General features: G+C 43.7%; 1 protein-coding gene and 1 long non-coding RNA gene across 2 annotated transcripts in view; both read left to right on the top strand.

Annotated features, from left to right (window-relative positions):
• Positions 1-20,868, top strand: part of LOC310826877 — a 93,890-nt gene that overhangs the window by 39,571 nt on the left and 33,451 nt on the right. The gene's annotated exons all lie outside the window — the stretch shown is intronic.
• Positions 15,728-18,012, top strand: CKS2 (CDC28 protein kinase regulatory subunit 2). The gene is made up of 3 exons (XM_083702164.1): positions 15,728-15,874; positions 17,250-17,377; positions 17,590-18,012. The coding sequence occupies exons 1-3, from the start codon at positions 15,816-15,818 to the stop codon at positions 17,640-17,642; spliced, it is 240 nt and encodes a 79-aa protein (XP_083558290.1). The 5' UTR covers positions 15,728-15,815; the 3' UTR covers positions 17,643-18,012.

The following is a 20,868-nucleotide window of genomic DNA, read 5'->3' on the forward strand; positions in this document are numbered from 1 at the left end:
AACCTGAAACTGTTCTTAACCTGAAGCACCAATTTAGCTAATGGGGCCTTCCGCTGCTGCTGCACCACCGCTGTGCAATTTCTGTTCTCATCCTGAAGTAAGGTTCTTAAGCCGAGGTACTATTTCTGGATTAGCGGAGTCTGTAACCTGAAGCATATGTAACCTGAAGCATAAGTAACCCGAAGTACCACTGTATATGTGTTTAAGGAAACTATCGAATGCTCAGCTTATGCTAATGGTAAAGGTAAAGGGACCCCTGAACATTAGGTCCAATCGCGGACGACTCGGGTTGCAGCGCTCCTCTCGCTTTATTGGCCGAGGGAGCTGGCGTACAGCTTCCGGGTCATGTGGCCAGCATTACTAAGCCGCTTCTGGCGAACCAGAGCAGCGCATGGAAACGCCGTTTACCTTCCCGCCAGAGCGGTACCTATTTATCTACTTGCACTTTGACATGCTTTCGAACTGCTAGGTTGGCAGGAGCAGGGACCGAGCAACGGGAGCTCACCCAGTTGCGGGGATTCGAACCGCCAGCCTTCTGATCGGCAAGTCCTAGGCTCTGTGGTTTAACCCACAGCGCCACCTGCGTCCCTTATGCTAATGGTAGCACCTTGGAATTTGAAATAATTCCTGAGCGCTAGTGGATCTGAGCTACAAATGCTATGCCTAAGAGCCTCATGCTGGCATAATGTCAGTGATATACCAGTGCATCCCCACTGTTGGTGGAACTCTACCAGTGGAGGTGCCAAAAACAGGGCAGGGGGAAGCTCATTTTGAATCCTATTCTTCTTCACAGTCCACTCTACTCCTCTTCTTCTTCTTCTTCTTCTTCCTCCTCCTCCTCTTCTTCTATTTAATTTCTATACCGCCCTATACCCGCAGGTCTCAGGGCGTTTCACATAAAATATAAAATACATAAAATCAAAACAAAACCAACAACCCAATTAAAAAAACCTACAAAACAGCTAGCATTTTTAAAAAGGGTATCAGATGTAGATCATGCTTCCTCAACCTTGGCCCTCCAGATCTTTTTGGCCTACAACTCCCATGATCCCTAGCTAGCAGGACCAGTGGTCAGGGATGATGGGAATTGTAGTCTCAAAACATCTGGAGGGGCGAGTTTGGGGATGCCTGATGTAGATCAAGTCAGGGAAAGGCCTGGTTGAAAAGACCCATAACAGCAAAGATGCTGAGGCTGAAAGTTAAAATGCTACCCTTTAAGGTTGCGTACACCCTACATTGAAAGCACCTGACTTCTCCCAAATAATTCTGGAAACTGTATATAGTTTAACTGTCACACAGCTACAACTCCAAGCACCCTTAACTAAATACAGCTCCAAGTATTCCGTAAGGGAAGTAAATGTATGGTGTGTAAACTGCCTAACTCAGCCGGGGGCTGAAAGACAGCTTGCTTCTCGTTGCTTAGCTGGTGGTAATAATAATAATAATAATAATAATAATAATAATAATAATAATAATAAATTTGTACCCCACCCATTTGGCTGGGTTTCCCCAGCCCCTCTGGGCGGCTTCCAACAAAGATTAAAAATACATTAAAATGTCACACATTAAAACCTTCCCTGAACAGGGCTGCCTTCAGATGTCTTCTAAATGTCAGGTAGTTGTTTATCTCTTTGACATCTGATGGGAGGGCTTTCCACAGGGCGGGCGCCACTACCGAGAAGGCCCTCTGCCTGGTTTGCTGTAGCTTTGCTTCTCGCATTGAAGGAACTGCCAGAAGGCCCTCAGCGCTGGACCTCAGCGTCCGGGCAGAACGATGGGGGCGGAGACGCTCCCTTAAGGTATACTGGGCCGAGGCTGTTTAGGGCTTTAAAGGTCAGCACCAACACTTTGAATTGTGCTCAAGGGTCCACCCAATGGGTGGACAGGGCATCATCCATGGTGCCATCAGAAAAGTAAGGAGAAGCAACAGCAGCTTCTGGTGAGTTCTCACAAGAGCCCTGCAATATCTTGCCAGATCCTGGGAGACACTTCTGCGTCCTCGCTTCTCTGGCAGCGGGGGTGGTGGCACCAGAGAAGCCAGGAGAAGCAGTAGTAAGATGTCAGAGAGCCCTCCAAGCTCTCATGAGGTCTCACCAGAATCTGGAATCCACCATCACTGCTTCTCCACGGGTTTCGCTTCCTGAGGTGGCTGTCTCAGTCTGCCTCGTGGATGGGCCAACGATGGACACATCTAGGCTTCCAGTGGGCTCCAATTCAACCTTATGCCAGCAGATTTAGGTTGCACAGTTGAAGTGGACTTTGTGCTCTCATACAGTGCCAGATTTACATATAAGCTAAACAAACTATAGCTTAGGGCCCCACTCTCTTGGGGCCCCCCAAAAAAATTTAAAGGGGAAAAAACTGAATGTACATTTCCAAAATATAAGATAAAAAACAAATAAAATCAAACCTACATACAGCAACAGTGTTTTGTGCTGTGTAGGCTCCTAGGATGTAAGTAATGGGCCCCGCCTGCTAGCCTGCTACCAATATCACTGGTTTGCTCATTTCTAGATATAGGGTGCCTATATTCTGCATGGACTGGCTGCATGGCAACATGTGCAAATGGATTTAGATACCTATTATGTTCATACCTTACCATATAGCATATATTCAACACAAATAACAGTGACAATTTGTTGTTGACAAAGGACTGCTGGACATATAAAGGCCCCATTACCTTCAGTAGCTTATGTTCAGTTTCTGTTAATTGATTCTCACGAAAACTTACAGATTCTGGCTTCACACAATTAACTCAAGGCAGTGTCAATTTACTCTTGGCAGAAAACCAAGGTCTGCTTGACCTAGAAAGGACTTACTCTGATTGGTTAACGACCAGCACTCAACTCTGTTATCTAGGAATGCTAGCACAGTTTGTGTTAGGAGGGTGTGTTAGGAGTAGAAGTGCTGTGTTTGGTTGAGAGAGAGAGAGAGAGAGAGAGAGAGAGAGAAAAAGAAAGGATTTATTTTGCTTTGCTTTGTATGCAGAAACTCTGCTGGTTTTATTTTTCCTTTTAATAAATCCTGTAAATAGTTATTCTGAGTCTAGCTGACAAGTCATTTCCACCTCAACTAGCTTCTTCGCTGTGCAGGAAAACTCTGCTACGTTTGGGCTAAAGCCATTAGAGCTATGCCTGACACTTCAAAGTTCCAAGAGGTTATGGGTATTGTGCTGCCAGCCTGAGTTGTGGTGGTGTCAGCATCAACGGTGTTGGTTCCAGTAGTTCCAGAAGTTGTTGTTCCTGTTGGTGCAGCAGATGGACACTGGCTGGTTCCTGACTGCTGTGAGCTGGTGACGCAGTGGACACAAGGACAACAGCTGCAGTGTGTGAGTGCTGGGTGCTGTGGTTCCTGTTTTCTCTCTCGGTGGTCGTGAGTAGCCGGTTCCGGGTTCCAGGGACATCGCTCTCGAGATGGCCTCACAACCAGTTCAGATGGCTTTTGAGCGTCTGAATGACTCCAATTACTTGCTGTGGTTGGAACGCATGCAGGCAGTGCTGCAGAGGGATCATCTCTGGCAAGTGGTGAGTAAGTTTCCTGCGAAGCCTGATGATGAAGACCTTGATAAAGACCAAAGAGCAAGGGCCACAATTGTTTTGGGGCTGGAAGATTCCCAGTTGCCGTATGTGAGGGGAATCAAGACAGCTAGAGGTGTGTGGCAAGCACTTAAAGAACTCCATGTGCGTGAGACAGCAGTTTCCAAGCTGTTCATTCGCAAGGCATTGTACAAGGCAACGTTGCAGCCTGGGGTTACAATGCAGGAACACCTACACAGTTTACAGTTAAAGTTTACTGGGCTACAGGAAAGAGACTGTGCGTTAGACCAGCAGGAGAAGGTGGCTATTATTTTGAGTTCTCTCCCGGAAAGCTGGGATAATTTAGTTTTGTCTCTAGAAGGCATACAGGAGCGTGATTTATCAGTCAGTTATGTTACTGGGCGTTTGATTGAAGAATGGCAGAAGAGGCAAGAAAGGTCATTTGCTGCAGAGGCTTCTACAGGCGGGCGGTTTGGAAGGAGTTCTCATGCCGTGCCAGAGGTGAAGCAAAAGCAGCGTACCGGTGAGGAGTCAGCGTTTGCTGTTAGGCGTTGTTTCCGATGTGGGTCTTCAGCGCATCTAAAACGACAATGTCCGGAGTTGGTCAAGTCTCAGTGGCCGGTGCAGGAGCAGAGACGAGATCAGCAGCAGCAGCAGCAGCAGCGAAAAAAGAAATTCTTCAAACGAAAACAGTCGGCAAAGCTGGTGACCGCTGAGGTCAAGATTGCTGATGAGAAACAAACTGTCTGGGTGGTCGATTCGGGCGCGTCTCGGCACATCGTAAATTCAGATGAATTGTTTGTTTCCAAGAACTCAGCACAGCGCAGCCAGGTGGCCCTAGCAGACGGAAGTACCTCTGAAGTGATTTCGGGGGGTGCAGTTTTTGTTCCTTGTCTTCGTGAATGCCTGCAAAATGTACTTTGTGTGCCTTCATTAAGGAGCAATCTGATGTCTGTAGATTGTTTGCTAAAAGCTGGGTTTAAAGTGTATTTTGAAGGAGACAGTTGCATTATTAAGAAGGCTGGTGAGATTTTAGGCACTGCTAAGTCAGAGGGAGGCTTGTTTTGGCTTAAAGCAGGATCTCAAGTTGCAGCAGTAGTCAGTAAATCTCAGCCTGCAGTGAATAACAAAGCTATACATGACAACTGTGTGCACTTATTGCATAGGAAAATGGGGCATGCTTGCTGGAAAAGTGTACTAAAAATGTCTGAATTGGCTGATGGGGGTAATTTAAAGAGTTGTAACAAGTACCTTGATTGTAATGTTTGTAAAAAGGTTAAAACCCACAGAGTCTCTTACCCCAGAAGTGACAGAGTTAGTGAGTCACCGCTACAGCTGGTTCACATGGACGTAATTGGTCCATTTGCTGTAAGCAGGGGTGGATCGCGTTTTTCATTAACAATTGTGGATGACGCCACACGTTACTCTTGGGTTTTTCCCATGAAGAATAAGGGTGACGTGTTCACTAAGTTTAAAGGCTGGGTGGCATCTGTGGAAAGATTTCTGTCCCTTAAACTCAGAAGGATTCAGACGGACAGAGGTGGTGAATTTATGTCAAATGCTTTTAGAGATTGGTTACAAAAGCGTGGCATTGGGCATAGAAAAACGAATGCTTTTTCCCCAGAGGAGAATGGCGTTGCAGAACGAAAACACAGATCTTTACAAAAGATTATGTTTGCCATGCTTGATGATGCTGATTTGCCCATGTCTTATTGGGGGGAGAGCATGCTCACCGCGTGTTATCTCCAAAATAGGCTCTTTCATCAAACAATAGGTACAACTCCATACTTTAAATTGTTTCAGAAAAAACCCAAAATTGACCATTTGCATGTGTTTGGATCAAAAGCCTGGGTATTAATTCCAAAACAAATGAGAAAGAAGGGAGATCCTAAGACCAAACAGTTAGTGTTTGTGGGCTACCAGGAGCTGGGAAAAGGTTTCCGCTTTGCTGAAGGGACAAATGGCATTGTGATCTCCAGGAATGTCAGTTTTTGTGAACATAGTGGCTGGGAGAGACTACATGCCAATACTGAGGTTTGGTTTGAACCTTCCCAGGAGCTTCATGACTCTGAAGGTAAACATAGAGAATCAGAGTCTGAGGGGGAGGAAAGTTCAGATAAGAGCTCTCAAGAAAGTGGAATTAGCCAGAGACCAGTTGCTAAGCAACAAAAGAGAGGTCGTAGTTCTGAGGAGGAAAGTGGGTCAGAAGAAAAATTTTCTCCCAGAAGGTCTAAAAGACAAAACAAAGGAGTGCCTCCGGTGCGTTTTTCTCCAGATACTGCAAATGTGTTTAGTGTAATTGCAGAGCCCAAGAGTTTTCAGGAAGTGTTAAAGTTACCAAAAGAGGAGGCAGAGCTCTGGAAACAGGCAATGGAAGAAGAGATGTCCTCTCTGAATGAGCACAAGGTCTTTACACCAGTAGCAGCGCCTGAGGGGGCAAAGATTGTAGGCTGCAGGTGGGTGTACAAACGTAAACCACTGGTGACAGGAGAGTACAAATACAAAGCTCGTTTAGTGGCTCAAGGATACTCTCAGAGGCCTGGAAAAGATTATGACGAGACTTTTCCCCCTACTGCTAAGGGGGACAGTGTAAGGCTGATTCTAACGCTTGGAGCAAAGAGAAAACTCCTGTTAAACCATTTTGATATCCAGACTGCATATTTACATGCATCAATATCAGAAGACCTGTACCTAGCCGAACCGCCTGGTTATGAGACAGGTTCCAATAGAGTGTTGAAATTAAACAAAGCTTTATATGGTCTCAAACAGGCGGCAAGATCTTGGAACAAATGTTTCCATGAGGCCTTAGTGTCATTTGGTTTCAAGCAGAGTACAGCTGACAATTGTGTTTATGTACGTGGTACAGGCAGTGATCAAGAGTTTTGTCTGATTTATGTAGATGATGTATTGTATGCTTGCAAAACAGATAAACAAACTAAAAGGTTTGCCAAGCAATTGTCCAGTAAGTTCAAAATGAAAGACTTAGGCCCGGTGAGGACATATCTAGGGTTGGAAGTGTGCTGGGCCCAAGATGGCAGCTGCCTAATTAGTCAGCAGAACAAGGTTAAACAACTACTGACTACATACAGGATGCAGGATTGCAAAGGGGCAGTGGTGCCTATGGATCCAGGTTTCATAAAAACACTTCATATAGATGAGAGTCCTGAATTTGAACATCCTGATGTATATCATTCTGTAATTGGAAGTTTATTGTATCTAGCACAGTGGTCCAGACCTGATATTAGCTATGCAGTAGGCATATTGAGTAGATTGGTCTCAAAACCCACACTAAATGCCTGGAAAGGGGTAAAACAAGTTCTGAGATACCTCAAACAGACAATTGGCTATATGTTACAATTAAATTCTTCAGAGGATGAAATGTTGAGTTGCTACTGTGATAGTGACTGGGGAAATTTGCCAGATAGAAAATCTGTCACAGGACTAGTCATAATGGTCGGTGGAGCTTTAATCAGCTGGCGGTCACGCAAGCAAGACGTTGTAAGTGTGTCATCAACGGAATCCGAGTACGCCGCATTGAGTGAATTGTGCAACGAGGTGATTTATTTCAAGCATTTGTTAGCAGATTTAAATGTAAATTGTGGAGAACCAGTACGAGTTTACATTGCTAATCAGGCTTGTATAACCTTAAGTAAAACAGAGGGTTTCAAATCATGTTCCAAACATATCTCTGTAAAATACCAAAATGTACGTTGCTGTGTACAAGACAATATAATCACATGTACTTATGTATCAAGTGAAGAAAATGTAGCAGATGTATTAACTAAACCATTGGCAAAGATAAAGAACAAGCAAATGTGCAAGGGTTTAGGTTTGCTGGAAAAATAATCTCCTACATAGGTGTTATTTGATGTTAATTGTCCAGCAGAATCTGTGAGGGGGTGTTCAGTTTCTGTTAATTGATTCTCACGAAAACTTACAGATTCTGGCTTCACACAATTAACTCAAGGCAGTGTCAATTTACTCTTGGCAGAAAACCAAGGTCTGCTTGACCTAGAAAGGACTTACTCTGATTGGTTAACGACCAGCACTCAACTCTGTTATCTAGGAATGCTAGCACAGTTTGTGTTAGGAGGGTGTGTTAGGAGTAGAAGTGCTGTGTTTGGTTGAGAGAGAGAGAGAGAGAGAGAGAGAGAGAGAGAGAGAGAGAGAGAGAAAGGATTTATTTTGCTTTGCTTTGTATGCAGAAACTCTGCTGGTTTTATTTTTCCTTTTAATAAATCCTGTAAATAGTTATTCTGAGTCTAGCTGACAAGTCATTTCCACCTCAACTAGCTTCTTCGCTGTGCAGGAAAACTCTGCTACGTTTGGGCTAAAGCCATTAGAGCTATGCCTGACACTTCAAAGTTCCAAGAGCTTAGGGCCTCATCAAAACTAAATCTGGCCCTGCTCACAACAAACATGTTTCCAAAAAACACATTAGATCAAACTTTTTATGGTAATGAAAGTGATGGGGAACACACTGGGAAGTGTGGAATAACAACTACTTGCAGGGCTCTTTTCCAGCCAGAACTCATTGGAACTCTCAGGTGGGTACCACTGCCATTATAAGAGCACAAGAGAGGTGTTCATGGTGAGTTCTGGCACCTCTTTTTCTAGAAAAACAGCACTGACTACTTGACACGATATTGCATAACCTCTTCACAAGGTGTTATGTACTGAAGCTCTCACCCTGGGCCATCAGGGGGATACTGTAGATAGTTATGCAAATGAAGGATCGAAAGTGATGTTCGGTGATTGGATAGTTTTAGAAAGTTGCTACAGTTACATTGTTCTGGAGTTTTATATAAGCAGGCTGGCTGAGCTCTTCAGTTCAGTTCTGTTCTGGCCTCTGAATAAACAAGAGCTGTTAGAAGAATTGCTGTGTCATCTGATATGTTCACCCACAACTTAACACAAACAAATCAGAAGTGTTCAATAAACAAGCTTTCGAGTACCGTACTGTTTTTTTTAAAAAAATATTTTTATTAAGGATTTTCTTGTTTTACAGAAGTGTAGTGCCTCGTATTTTTTTTTCCTTCTTCTTCTTCCATGTAACGTTTTTACAAATCCGTTTCATTAGTACCGTACTGTTGGTATTTGTCTGCTTCACGAGACAATGCAGTGACAATGGGCGAAGTCAAACTGCTGTGTTAGCAGCACTAAAGTTACCTCCCCGGGGCCCAAGCCTTGGCAGTGTGTATGGCGGTCCGGGGCTGCTCCCTCAGCCTCACTGATATACTCCAAAGGAAAACAGAGCGATATGTTTGGCATCAGCTTAGCTGCAGGAACTGCTGGAAGGAGGCGCTATCCAAGCACCTTAGGGACTTCACTCTAGGTATGTGTAGGCTTTACTTCTTAGCCTTTTCTTCTCCTGAAGATATCTCACAAAGCAAAGGATCATAGAATCATAGAATCATCGAGTTGGAAGAGACCACAAGGGCCATTGAGTCCAACCCCCTGCCAAGCAGGAAACACCATCAGAGCACTCCTGACATATGGTTGTCAAGCCTCTGCTTAAAGACCTCCAAAGAAGGAGACTCCACCACACTCCTTGGCAGCACATTCCACTGTCAAACAGCTCTTCCTGTCAGGAAGTTCTTCCTAATGTTTAGGTGGAATCTTCTTTCTTGTAGTTTGAATCCATTGCTCCGTGTCCGCTTCTCTGGAGCAGCAGAAAACAACCTTTCTCCCTTTTATATATTTGAACATGGCTATCATATCATCCCTTAACCTCCTCTTCTCCAGGCTAAACATGCCCAGCTCCCTTAGCCGTTCCTCATAAGGCATCGTTTCCAGGCCTTTGACCATTTTGGTTGCCCTCCTCTGGACATGTTCCAGTTTGTCAGTGTCCTTCTTGAACTGTGGTGCCCAGAACTGGACACAGTACTCCAGGTGAGGTCTGACCAGAGCAGAATACAGTGGCACTATTACTTCCCTATTACTTAGGATCAGTTTTCTTTCTCTTATATGGGCTACCTTCCCAGGTTAATGAGCCCCATTTGCCCCTCACTTCCCTCTACAGCACGTGCAGAAACCTCTCTCTCTCATTTTTATTATTTTTTGTGTTTTACAATTTAGAGTATTCATTTCAACAACCTTAAAATATCAATGACTTCCCTTGATCTCTTTCCAGGGTTCATTTTGCATAGCATAAATCCCTGCATATGTTATATAAACTAAACCATTCAGCGTTCCATTATTACTTCCATCAAAACTTATTTAAACTGCTAAATTTATCTTAATACTGCCCACGTTTTCAAGTGCACACAATTTCCCCCCATATATTCAGTAAACATTTTCCAATATTCTTTAAACGAATGTTCTTCTTGTTCTCATATTCTATATGTTAGATCCGCAAGCTGCGCATATTCCATCAGTTTAAGTTGCCATTCTTCTTTAATTGGGACCTTGCTCATTTTCCATTTGGGGGCTAACGAAACACGGGCCGCCGTGGTGGCATACGTAAATAACCTTTTTGTGACACCTGGGAATTTCCTTCTGAATTATCCCCAACAAAATGAACTCTGGTCTTTTTGGAAAGGGGCTTTTAATCCCCCCCCCCCAATTCATTATAAATTATTTCCCAATACTCTGTTATCCTTTTACAGATCCACCACATACGAAAGAATGTACCCTCAACTTCATTGCATCTACAGCACTTATCTGATTCAGTCTTATACATCTTAGCAAGTCTAAAAGGTAAAGGGACCCCTGACCATTAGGTCCAGTCGTGACCGACTCCAGGATCATCTCGCTTTATTGGCCGAGGGAGCCGGCGTACAGCTTCCGGGTCATGTGGCCAGCATGACTAAGCCGCTTCTGGCGAACCAGAGCAGTGCACGGAAACGCCGTTTACCTTCCCGCCAGAACGGTACCTATTTATCTACTTGCACTTTGATGTGCTTTCGAACTGCTAGGTTGGCAGGAGCAGGGACCGAGCAACAGGAGCTCACCCCATCGCGGGGATTCAAACCGCTGACCTTCTGATCAGCAAGTCCTAGGCTCTGTGGTTTAACCCACAGCGCTACCCGCGTCCCTTAGCTAGTCTACTCGGAGTTAAATACCATCTGTAAATCATTTTCAAGTAGTTCTCCTTTAGGGAATAACTCGTTTTTGACCACTGGACCCGCTATCAGTCTCGTCCGGAGCATGTCTGTATGCAGGGGAAGAAACATTCAAGTAAATGCAATCATTATTTCCTAAGGCTGCAGTTCTCTGGAATCCTATGAACCTAGCAGTACTTCTAATAGTACAGTCCTATATATGTGTCTATGCAGAAGTTAAATCCCAGTGAATTCAATGGGACTTACTTCCATACAAGTGTGCATAAGAGTGCAGCCTAAGTAAAAATGTACAGGACTGAGCTGTACACAGGCAGATTGTTAGCTATATTGCCCTACAACCAGGCGTTGTAAAATGGGATCAGTGAGCCCTCCAGTGGTATTTTTCAATGTTACATGATGAGAAAGTAATACCAAAGTATATTGCAGCTGAATTGGGTCGCACATAAGTATGGTAGTCTATTTATATAGTATTTGCTTAGTTTTACACAAATTCAATTTTTTAGAAGTTTCACACAGCATCATTACAGAAAGCCAGTTTGAAGCTGTTGGAATAATCGCCATCCTTGGTACCATCTGTTCCCTTTCATCTGCCTCCTCGTTTGAAAAATATATAAATTACGAAATCTAAACCGAATGTAAGATGTTGAACCCAAACCATTCATAGACCTGAAAAAAGGTCTATGAGTTTGTTTTGAGTTTGTTTGTTTTTAGCACAGTGAATAATGCTTTCAAAGCTGAGTGCTGAACTTTTCTTTTGAGTTAGGACCTTTGTTTTGTTTTCCTCTTTCTGTTTAGGTGATCTTCTGCACAGCCATCATGCTCTACATTTAACAATTATGGGAAGACACACCAGTGTAACTAGAAAATTATGAATATAATCTTTTACATACAGATGACTGGTTCAGATCAGATCACAATGCTTATTGGGCCCTTGATGTTAATCCTGGGGATATAACATTTCAAGATTCATAGGAAGGTGTCATTGCATTACTTTACTGTGACTGCATGCACACTATACATTTAAAGCACATGACTTCCCCCAAAGAATCCTGGGAATTGTAGTTTGTTAAGAGTGCTGGGGTGAACTACTGTTTCCAGCATTCTTTAGTGGACCTCATGGGCTTTAAATGCAAGGTGTGTACACAGCCAGAGTCTGGAACTGCAATAGGTAATCTAAAAATAAATAAATAAATAATTAGGAAAAATTGAGTACCACACTATTTTGCCATCAAATTCTGCATTAATAAAAGGAAAGTAGTTACTAAGGGGGAAATATTCTAAATTACCAGCTCCAGTAGAGAACAGGTCAACAGTGACTGCTTTCTAAATATTTCTGGGCCTTGGTTTATCTGAAGACTCCCAGGCGATGTGTATTGGTCCAGGAACCAATTTCTGAAAGGAAGATGAAGGGCAGGTTAGATGAGCACAGGTGCAGGGATAGGCATTCAATTCAGTTGCACTTCCGGCTTAAACAACAATGGCACAGACATTCTGGCATTTGTAAGCCAATTAACACATATAACGTACTATATACATATATCTAAGTCTCAATCCACAAGTGATAGATCATGAAAGCCATTATGTCAGAATAAATTAATCTTCAAGGTGCTGCAACACTCTTTGTTGTTTTGCTTTGCAGAAGAATGACATGGCTACAGCCCTGGAAATTGATACTTTATCTGGTCAGTGACACTAAGGCATTGGAAGTAAACACAACACCAATCAGATGCAAACAATGCTCAGACAAGATAAGAAGGCCGTTGGAAATACAACACCCTGACAAATAGATAAGCACACCGTGTCTCATTTTGAGAAGGGGCTGGTAGTCGAGAAAGCAGATTCCAACCTGTTGGCTAAATGGCCTTGTGACACCTTAAAGACTAATAAACATATTTATTGTCCTCTCTGGAAGTTCAGTTTGTAATGCTAGAGAGGGCTCTTCTGGACTGGTTTGCCTAGATGTTCTGTCGGGAACACTATTTCCTCCCTCTGGCATGACGTCCTGGTGAGTTTGTGACAGGTTTGAACGAAGGACTTCCCTAGACAGGCTTAAACCTAGAGAAGTGCTGCTCAAAGGGCATGAATGTAAGGCACAGGTGGGGAACCATTTTTAGCCCAAGGGCCACATTGTCTTCTACGTTGGCTTCTGAGGGCCACATGCCAGCAGAGAGCAGGATCAGAAGTAAAAGTGTGCAGAGCCATGAATGCAAGATTTTACCTTTTCACAACAGGCTATATAGACTTGCACAACTCTTTCTAACCTCCATCCTGCCGAGCAATAGGCATTTTCAGAGTTCCAGGGCACACTCCAGCCAGGCAAAAGCGCCCATAGGGTGTGGGCTAGGGAGAGATTGTGTGGTGTAGGAAGAGTCCCAAGGGCCAATGAGAGAAGTCTGAGGGCTGCATCCGGCGCCTGGGCCTGAGGTTCCCCAACCCCTGGTGTAAGGTTACATTTCTGATCCCTCTAACCCCTGGCAGCTCCCCCTCCTAAAAATATATCCTTCAGATCAAAAGACCCTCCAGAATAAAATGGTCTAGGTGCATGGACTGAGAGGGGAGAGGCGAATTACAGAAATCCAGGCAGAGGCACATTTATGACATTATAGATTTTTTTGTGGGGGGGGGGGGATTTGCAGTCAAACAGTGCTAGTTAGTATGCGAAGAGGTTAAGGACAACAGAGTTCTAAATTTCTAGACACTGTGATGTCACATCCACTCTTCTCCAAGGAGGAAGTAAAGTTTGCTTCCTGTCCCTCCTCGCTGTCTCTTGAACCACGTAACTGAAGCTGAGCCTGGGGCTCCAGACTTAGATCATGTCTTTGATTCCAACTTCTGTATTTTGTAACCAAGAATACCTAAGCTGTGTTGTTTCTGATGTGGTATTGAACAATGTGTGAATGAGACCTCTGATTACTGTAAGTAAAGCTTTTAAACTTACTTGACATTGTGGTCTATTCCCCCCAAGATGCTTAGAGGCAAGGGGACCACATTGACAGCACTTAATACTGAGATAGTAATAATAATAATAATTTATTATTTATACCCCGCCCATCTGGCTGGGTTTCCCCAGCCACTCCGGGCGGCTTCCAACAGAATATTAAAATACAATAATCTATTAAACATTAAAAGCTTCCCTAAACAGGGTTGCCTTCAGATGTCTTCTAAAAGTCTGGTAGTTGTTTTTCTCTTTGACATCTGGTGGGAGGGCGTTCCACAGGATGGGTACCACTACCAAGAAGGCCCTCTGCCTGGTCTAACAGCCTATATTTGCCACACTTTGCAAACATTGTGCCTATTTCTTTTTTGGCTAGAGAGTGAGTCAAGCCCAGCATACTTTTTGAATTCAGGCAGTCAACAGTTTTTCTTTTGCACTTTCCACACACGTGGTACTTCAGGATTAACTGGTATTCTCCAGTTATTTCCCAACATTGTGTGGGGAAGGGCTTACTTTACACTTACTTTGACAGTTTTTCTTGCTGCTCCCTTAGCTTGTTGTTTAGTCGCTTAGTCGTGTCCGACTCTTCGTGACCCCATGGACCAGAGCACGCCAGGCACTCCTGTCTTCCACCGCCTCCCGCAGTTTGGTCAGGAATATGACCTTGGAATATGTCTAACTGACCTTGTTTCTTTGTATTTGTTTCTCTAGTGTGCATAATGAGGTGGATGCATTTCTGCACACAGGTGAACCTCTGAATGAGACATCAGCATCCATAAGCGACCATCAGGTGGTCTGGTAGATATAGTATTTAGGATGCTTCAAAGGCTTTTTATGGACAATTTAAAGACCTATTTCTATTGTTTCCAGTGTGCGTGAAGGAGGCACTTTGCTTGAGGTCATGTCACAGACAAATGGGGGCTGTGGACCAGTCATGAACACCCTGGGGCTTGTAAAGTAATTCAAGATCAATGAAGCACCCTTTATAAAACAAAACAAGCAGAAGATCCAGAAGTCTGTTTAAAAAATAACAATAATACACTGAAGCTCAGAAATTCAAAGGCCTGGAAGAATTAAAAAAAAAAAATAACTGAGAACTAGAAACTGCAAATAAGAAAGTGGGATTTGGGAACAAACTTCAGACTATATATAAAGCAACTCCCAGTGATTTGTGTGCAATTGCTGTCTGCTTTCCTTGTTTCCCCTGTCTCCCTTTCTTACTCCCTTTCCCCTTTGTGCCATATATTTCAGATTGCAGACCAGCAAGGAGGGACTGTCTTTATATGGGAATGTTTACAGCACAGCGGGGTAGGGTGGGGAAAATGCTTTAAATCCATGACACACCAAATGCGAATTACTTCCATCCTAGTTGTGCAAGAGCCGCTGTCTCGTTTAGAAATAGTTTGGGGTGGGGAGAGAACATATACGCAAAACTGCACAGAAAATTAAAGTACTGGTTTAGCAAACTTTGCACACGGCCAGGAGCGATGTAGGCTGCCATTAATACCCGGTGGGAGTTTGCTTCCGTGAATTCAAAGCGGGCTTACTCCAGAGTAAGCAGAGAGCTCTGCGTTGTTTGCAATTCCTAATGGAAAAGGATGCCGAAAAAGCCACCCAAATATCATGAACGCATTAATGTATAGGTAGGTTGGTAGCCGTGCTGGTCTGCCGTAGTCGAAACAAATTAAATTAAATTAAAAATAAAATAAATAAAATAAAATCCTTCCAGCAGCACCTCGATCGTTCTGCAAGGAGGTAGCCAGGAATACAACCCCTTCCAGGCGTGGGACAGACAGCGGAAACTACCCAAGCGCGTTCCCGCGGCGGCGCGCAACGGGGGGCGGGCTCGAGGGGAAGAAACTCAAACTCCCACCCAAGTTAAACACGGAACTCGCCCAGGCGAGGAGAGTGTGGGGCGCGCACGCGCACTTCGCGGCGGCCTTCCGGGGAGGAGACAGAGAGCGAGGGGCGGGGCGGCGGGGCGTGGAACCGACTCCCGACAGGCCCGCCACAGTCACGCGGGCAGCGCGCGCCCCGATTAGCCCTCCGCCGCCCAATCAGCGTCGAGCTGAGGGATTCAAATCGAGTCCGGGCGGGCGGGTGGGCTGGCTTTAAGGGGCGAGTTAGTTTAGCGCTGCCGCCGTCAACGCCGCCGCTGCTTGAGGTGGGAGAAGGAGGAGAGAGAGAGAGAGAGAGAGAGAGAGAGAGAGAGAGAGAGAGGAAAGGGGCGGTTTCCGTGAGGCGCCCGTGGTCGCCGCCATCATCGTCGTCGCCTTCGTCATGGCCCACAAGCAGATCTACTATTCGGACAAGTACTTCGACGAGAACTACGAGTACCGGTGAGGGAGGCTGGGGGGGGGGCGTCCCGGGTCGGCCGGGGGGGGCCTCTTCCTGCCCCTTCGCCTGACGAGGCTCCCGCTGGGCCCGCCGCCCTTTCATGGCGTCCCTCGCCGCCCTCCGCTTTCCCTCCTTTCTTCCCGCCCAGACTCCCTTCCCAGTACCTCAGGAGAGGGAGGGGGCAGAAAAACGGCGGGCCTGTTTTTCTCCCTCCTCCTTTCCCGCCGGCTGTGCGCGGGGGGGGGGGTGGAAACGGCCTCGGGACAAAGGACGGCGCGGCGCGAGGCCGGAGGAGGCCGTTGCGCCTGCCCGCTTCACTCACAGGCCCTTTAGGGAAGGGCTGGCGCCGCGGAGGGAAGCGCCTGCTGCTCCACGGGGGCGGCGGCGGCGTTGTGCGCGTGATTCGAACCCAGCTCCCTATCCCGCCGCCCCGCTCCGTTTTAGCCCCGTGGTAACTTGCTGGGCCGATTTTGGGGTGTTTGGGTCAGGGTCTCTCGGGCCGACCGCCACGGCCATTTCAATAGTCTGTTAACTTTGGGTCTTTACAACGTTGACTTTGCGTTTTGCGAACGGGCAGTCTTGCTAGTGGCATAGCCTCCCAGCATTTCCCCGACGAAAATAGGAACGCCCCGTTCCATAATAATAATAATTTTATTATTTATACCCTGCCCATCTGACCCGGTTGCCCCAGCCACTCTGGGCGGTTCTCAACAGACTATATGACAAAGGAGAATATTAAGCTTTTTTTTTTAACTTAACCTATACAGGGCTGCCTTCTGATGTCTTCTAAAGGTTGTTTAGTTCCTTATCTCCTTGGCTCCGGGGTTGCTTTACTCCATACCTGCCAACATTTCTGCAATGAAAAAAGGGACATCCTAAGGAAAAGCAGGGCATTCTGGGATCAAATCGGAAACTGGGGTAGCGTCTGAAAATCTGGGAATGTCCCTGGAAAATAAGGACACTTGGAAGTGTCTGCAGATAACACCATAAAAGTCACAGTTAGGATATTTATTGCCCAGTAGTGGGAGAGGCGACTTTTGTTTCGGGTTTCCTGCATGGATGCAGCTTGCAAGAAGCAAATGGAAGTTTACAAGCCGCCTGATCCTGAGTTTTCTTGTTGCATAGCAAGCTGCCGGGTTTCTCTAAAAGGAGTTAAAAATCTAAAGTTGATATGAAAGCACACCTACAGTGCCATTCCTTCAACTTAGGCTATTCTGTACAAATAATCAAAAATCACAGGCAGAGGTCTAGCCTGAAACTTATATGTTAAAGCAGTTCACAAATGCTATGGAGTCTGACATAAAGCTTCTTTACAAGTTGTACAGAACTAATTGTGGCTGTATAAATGTGACTTGGTGTGTTTTCTGTCCCTGGCAGGCATGTGATGTTGCCAAGAGAGCTGTCAAAGCAAGTACCAAAAACTCATCTAATGACTGAAGAAGAATGGAGAAGACTTGGTGTTCAGCAAAGCCTTGGCTGGGTCCACTACATGATTCATGAACCAGGTAAAAAAGGACATCTCTACCTAACAAGCTATTCCAGAAATACTTTCTGTAAAGCTTTTATGATGTCTTGACGTGGGAGAGGGACAAAGTCACTTCATACATTAAGTAGCCAGTGCTAGACAGAAAATGTTTACTGAAAACCCTATATTGGCCATTAAGTGGGATGTCTGGCCACAGACTTATAAACAAGCTTCCATTTTTTCTCTTTACAGAACCACACATCCTTCTATTTAGAAGACCACTTCCAAAAGGCCAGCAGAAATGAACAGCCTCTCTAAGCTTCTGGAACTATGTATAAATGTATATATGTTGGTAGTATTCAGTGAATACTTAAGAAAAATATACAAACAAGTCATTACCTGTGCATGAGCTGTATTATTCACAGCAACAGAGCTCAGTAAAATGCAAAGTAGGCTGCTATGGTCTTGAATTCTCACTGAACAAGTTAACAAGTGCCTATTTGATTTTTTCAGTTTTGTTCAATAAAGTTCACAACTTTCATGTAATGTGTTGATTATAAAAATCTTCAAAGATCTGTGCCTTTTTATTCTTAGTAATGAAGCTTCTTCCAACTGTTGAAGCAATTCATCCTGTGGCTTTTCAGCTGCTGAAATAAACATATTTTTAATGCTAAATTTATGCATTTCATGATTTTAGTTTACTACTGTCCACATTATAAAAGCCATCTATTGGTACTCTGTATAAAATGCAATACAATTGATGACAATAATATAGAGGTTTGTTTGTAGTATTTATATCACTTACCTAGTTTGTTTTACAAGAGAAGGAAAAAAACAGGCTTAATGACTCAGGTGAGTACGAATAAGAATGATCTACTGCCCTCATCCCACCTGGCTGCTTTCCACTAGTGTGTCTTTTTATTCAGAGCCAGGTTGGGATAATAGGAAATAGGAAACAATTGTAAAGGAGGGGTGATAGCAATAGGTTCAAGTTCATTCTGAATAGCAGAATACATCCCCAGTTTCCTGCCCCAGCGGTTGAAGTTTAGGGGATGGTTGCTGACTAGTCTAAAAGCATTTGCCTAGCATGTTTACCTACTGCAGGGTCACAGCAAACAGATTGTGGCTACCTACTTGGGGTGGTCAGAAGTCATTCACTCCTGATTATGGCCGTAGTTGGTAGGTAAAGATAAATGTATTGATTTGCATTATCAGCTCTCCATGAAGTTTCTTCAGTCTCCATGAAATAGTAAAGTTCTTTTTTAAATATTAGTCAGAACTCTTTATAGACCGAGTTTTATTGCCTCTTGTAACCTGGAGTCTATTTTCATAGGTCCCAGCAAAGGGAATATTTAATGTGGTGCTAAAACATGGCAGTTACCTGGAGCATGTTCCCCTTTGATTACTTGTTGCTCATGTACAGCATTTTATTTTATTTTAAAATGTAGATCAATATATTCTGTATATGAAAAATTCTGATTCCATTTCCCCCCCTATAAATTATGGCAATATAGCAGATTTGAAATTCTGGTTTTGCTGGTTATTGGAAGGTGGAAATCTTGTTGAATCACTTTGACTTCAACGAGTTGAGCGTGTTTTGCACAGACACAAATGCATATTTTCAACCACAAGAGCTACCACAAATTAAAGCAAGAGATTCTTAGGAAGCTTAATTCTGTACCAGTGCCACACTCTGCAAGGTACCTTGCTTGCTCTCAGAATGACCAGATCCACATTGCTTCTCAAAGCATTCAGTAATCACCAAAATCAATATACTATTAATAAGATATTCTGAAGACAATTGAATTTTATTTTTAGTTGTACAAGGATATATTTTTAATTAAATGCTAGATCACGGACCTTTCCTAATGTAATTTTCAAAATGGCAGTGCTATAAAATCCAGCTTCCTTGTTGCCTATGTCACTGGTGTTGCAACCTTCACGCCCTGCCCCATACAGATGCAGTGCGAATTCCACTGCTGATTTAGGCCATGGTTGTAGCCAGGTCTATTCAGAAGCAAGCCTTATTCAATTCAATGGGACTTACTCCTAGGTAAGTATGTTTAGTATTACAGCCTTAGACATCTTTGGTGTGGCATGACAGGAATAAAACAGGCAGCTGTACAGTTTACTGTTATTTATATTGCACCCTTCCAAATGAGTCTAGGGCAGTGAACAAATCAATTTTTTAAAAAAGCGTTATCAAAATAGACATCCGACCAGTGATTTCAGGGGTGCCAGGAACAGCCATCAAATGCCTGGGTAAACGGAATGTTTTAAAATTCCTACTGAAAGCCAAATACTGAGGGGAGCATGCCTTGCCACAGATGAGAAGCTACCACTGAAAAGGCAGTTGGGTCAAGTCCAGCCCCTAGTGGTGGCACCACCAAACTCATACTGAATGTAGGGTCCAAGGTGGTTGACACTGGGGTAGGTGCTCTGTAGTTAAGAAGTCCAAAGCCATTTTGAGCTTTATATGCCTGTATTAACACCTTGAATTGAGCCTGGGAGCTCACTTCCCCAGATATTGGCACAAATGGAAATCAATAATGCCCAGAGCAATAAAAGGCTGCACTGCAAAGTACATAAACTCTTTGTTTGGCTATACTTCTGTAGTAGTCTTAACAGGCTTTTATAAATTATTTTTAGGCTGTTTCATACTTTATCTTGGTGAGCCATTTTGAAAGGATAGCTCTGCTTTGTTTAAAACTGCCCTAATAATAGGGTATTATTAAGGCAGTTGCTATCATTCAGTGTATTTTGTTGTAAGACATTTTGGGTGAGCTATGTCCAAAAATGCAGAGTATAAATGATTTTATAAAAAAATAGGGATGTATGTATGTTTTTACCCATAAAAAAAATTGTATATAATTTATGGGTAAAAACAATTCTTAAAGAAAAACAATTTCTATTAAAACTTACAAAAATGTTTACCATTAGTAATGCTGTATCTATAAAGATTGCTCATTTTTGTAGATAGCAAGAGATTGAAGCTGCAAAATTTCTGTTGTACACACTGCCTATGCGGTGAAGCTAAAATTGATTTTTATAGTATATAATGTTAGATGAGAAACAGGAAAGTGGTGTCTGTGTATTCATAGTAGTGGTTACATGCGGAGAGAAGTAAGTCATGATTGTCAACTGATTAAATAATGAGACAAATATATTAGAAAATATTTGACACAAAAAAAGTTTGGAAGTCTAGTTGCATTGCTTTTTATTTGTTGGGAGCAATTGTAAGCACAGATGCAACCTTAACTGCACAAACTATGACTAAAAACATTCAAAATACTGGATGAGACATCATAAAGAAAGTTCTGCATATACATATACATGAAACCCGCTTCCTAGTTGAATCTGGTAAGTTATAATGCACGGGTTTCCTTTTACTGCCGCTGTTTTGTTATTCCAACTATTTTCTTCACTGGAGGAATCAGAAGGTAATGGGTCCATAATATTGATAAGGTGTATTGATACAACCCAGATCATACCATGTGCTGAAAGTACTTCCCTTCCTTGCACTCCGTTATT

The sequence above is a fragment of the Podarcis gaigeae genome, assembly GCF_964106915.1.
Source record: "Podarcis gaigeae genome assembly, chromosome: 11".
Taxonomy (NCBI): domain Eukaryota; kingdom Metazoa; phylum Chordata; class Lepidosauria; order Squamata; family Lacertidae; genus Podarcis; species Podarcis gaigeae.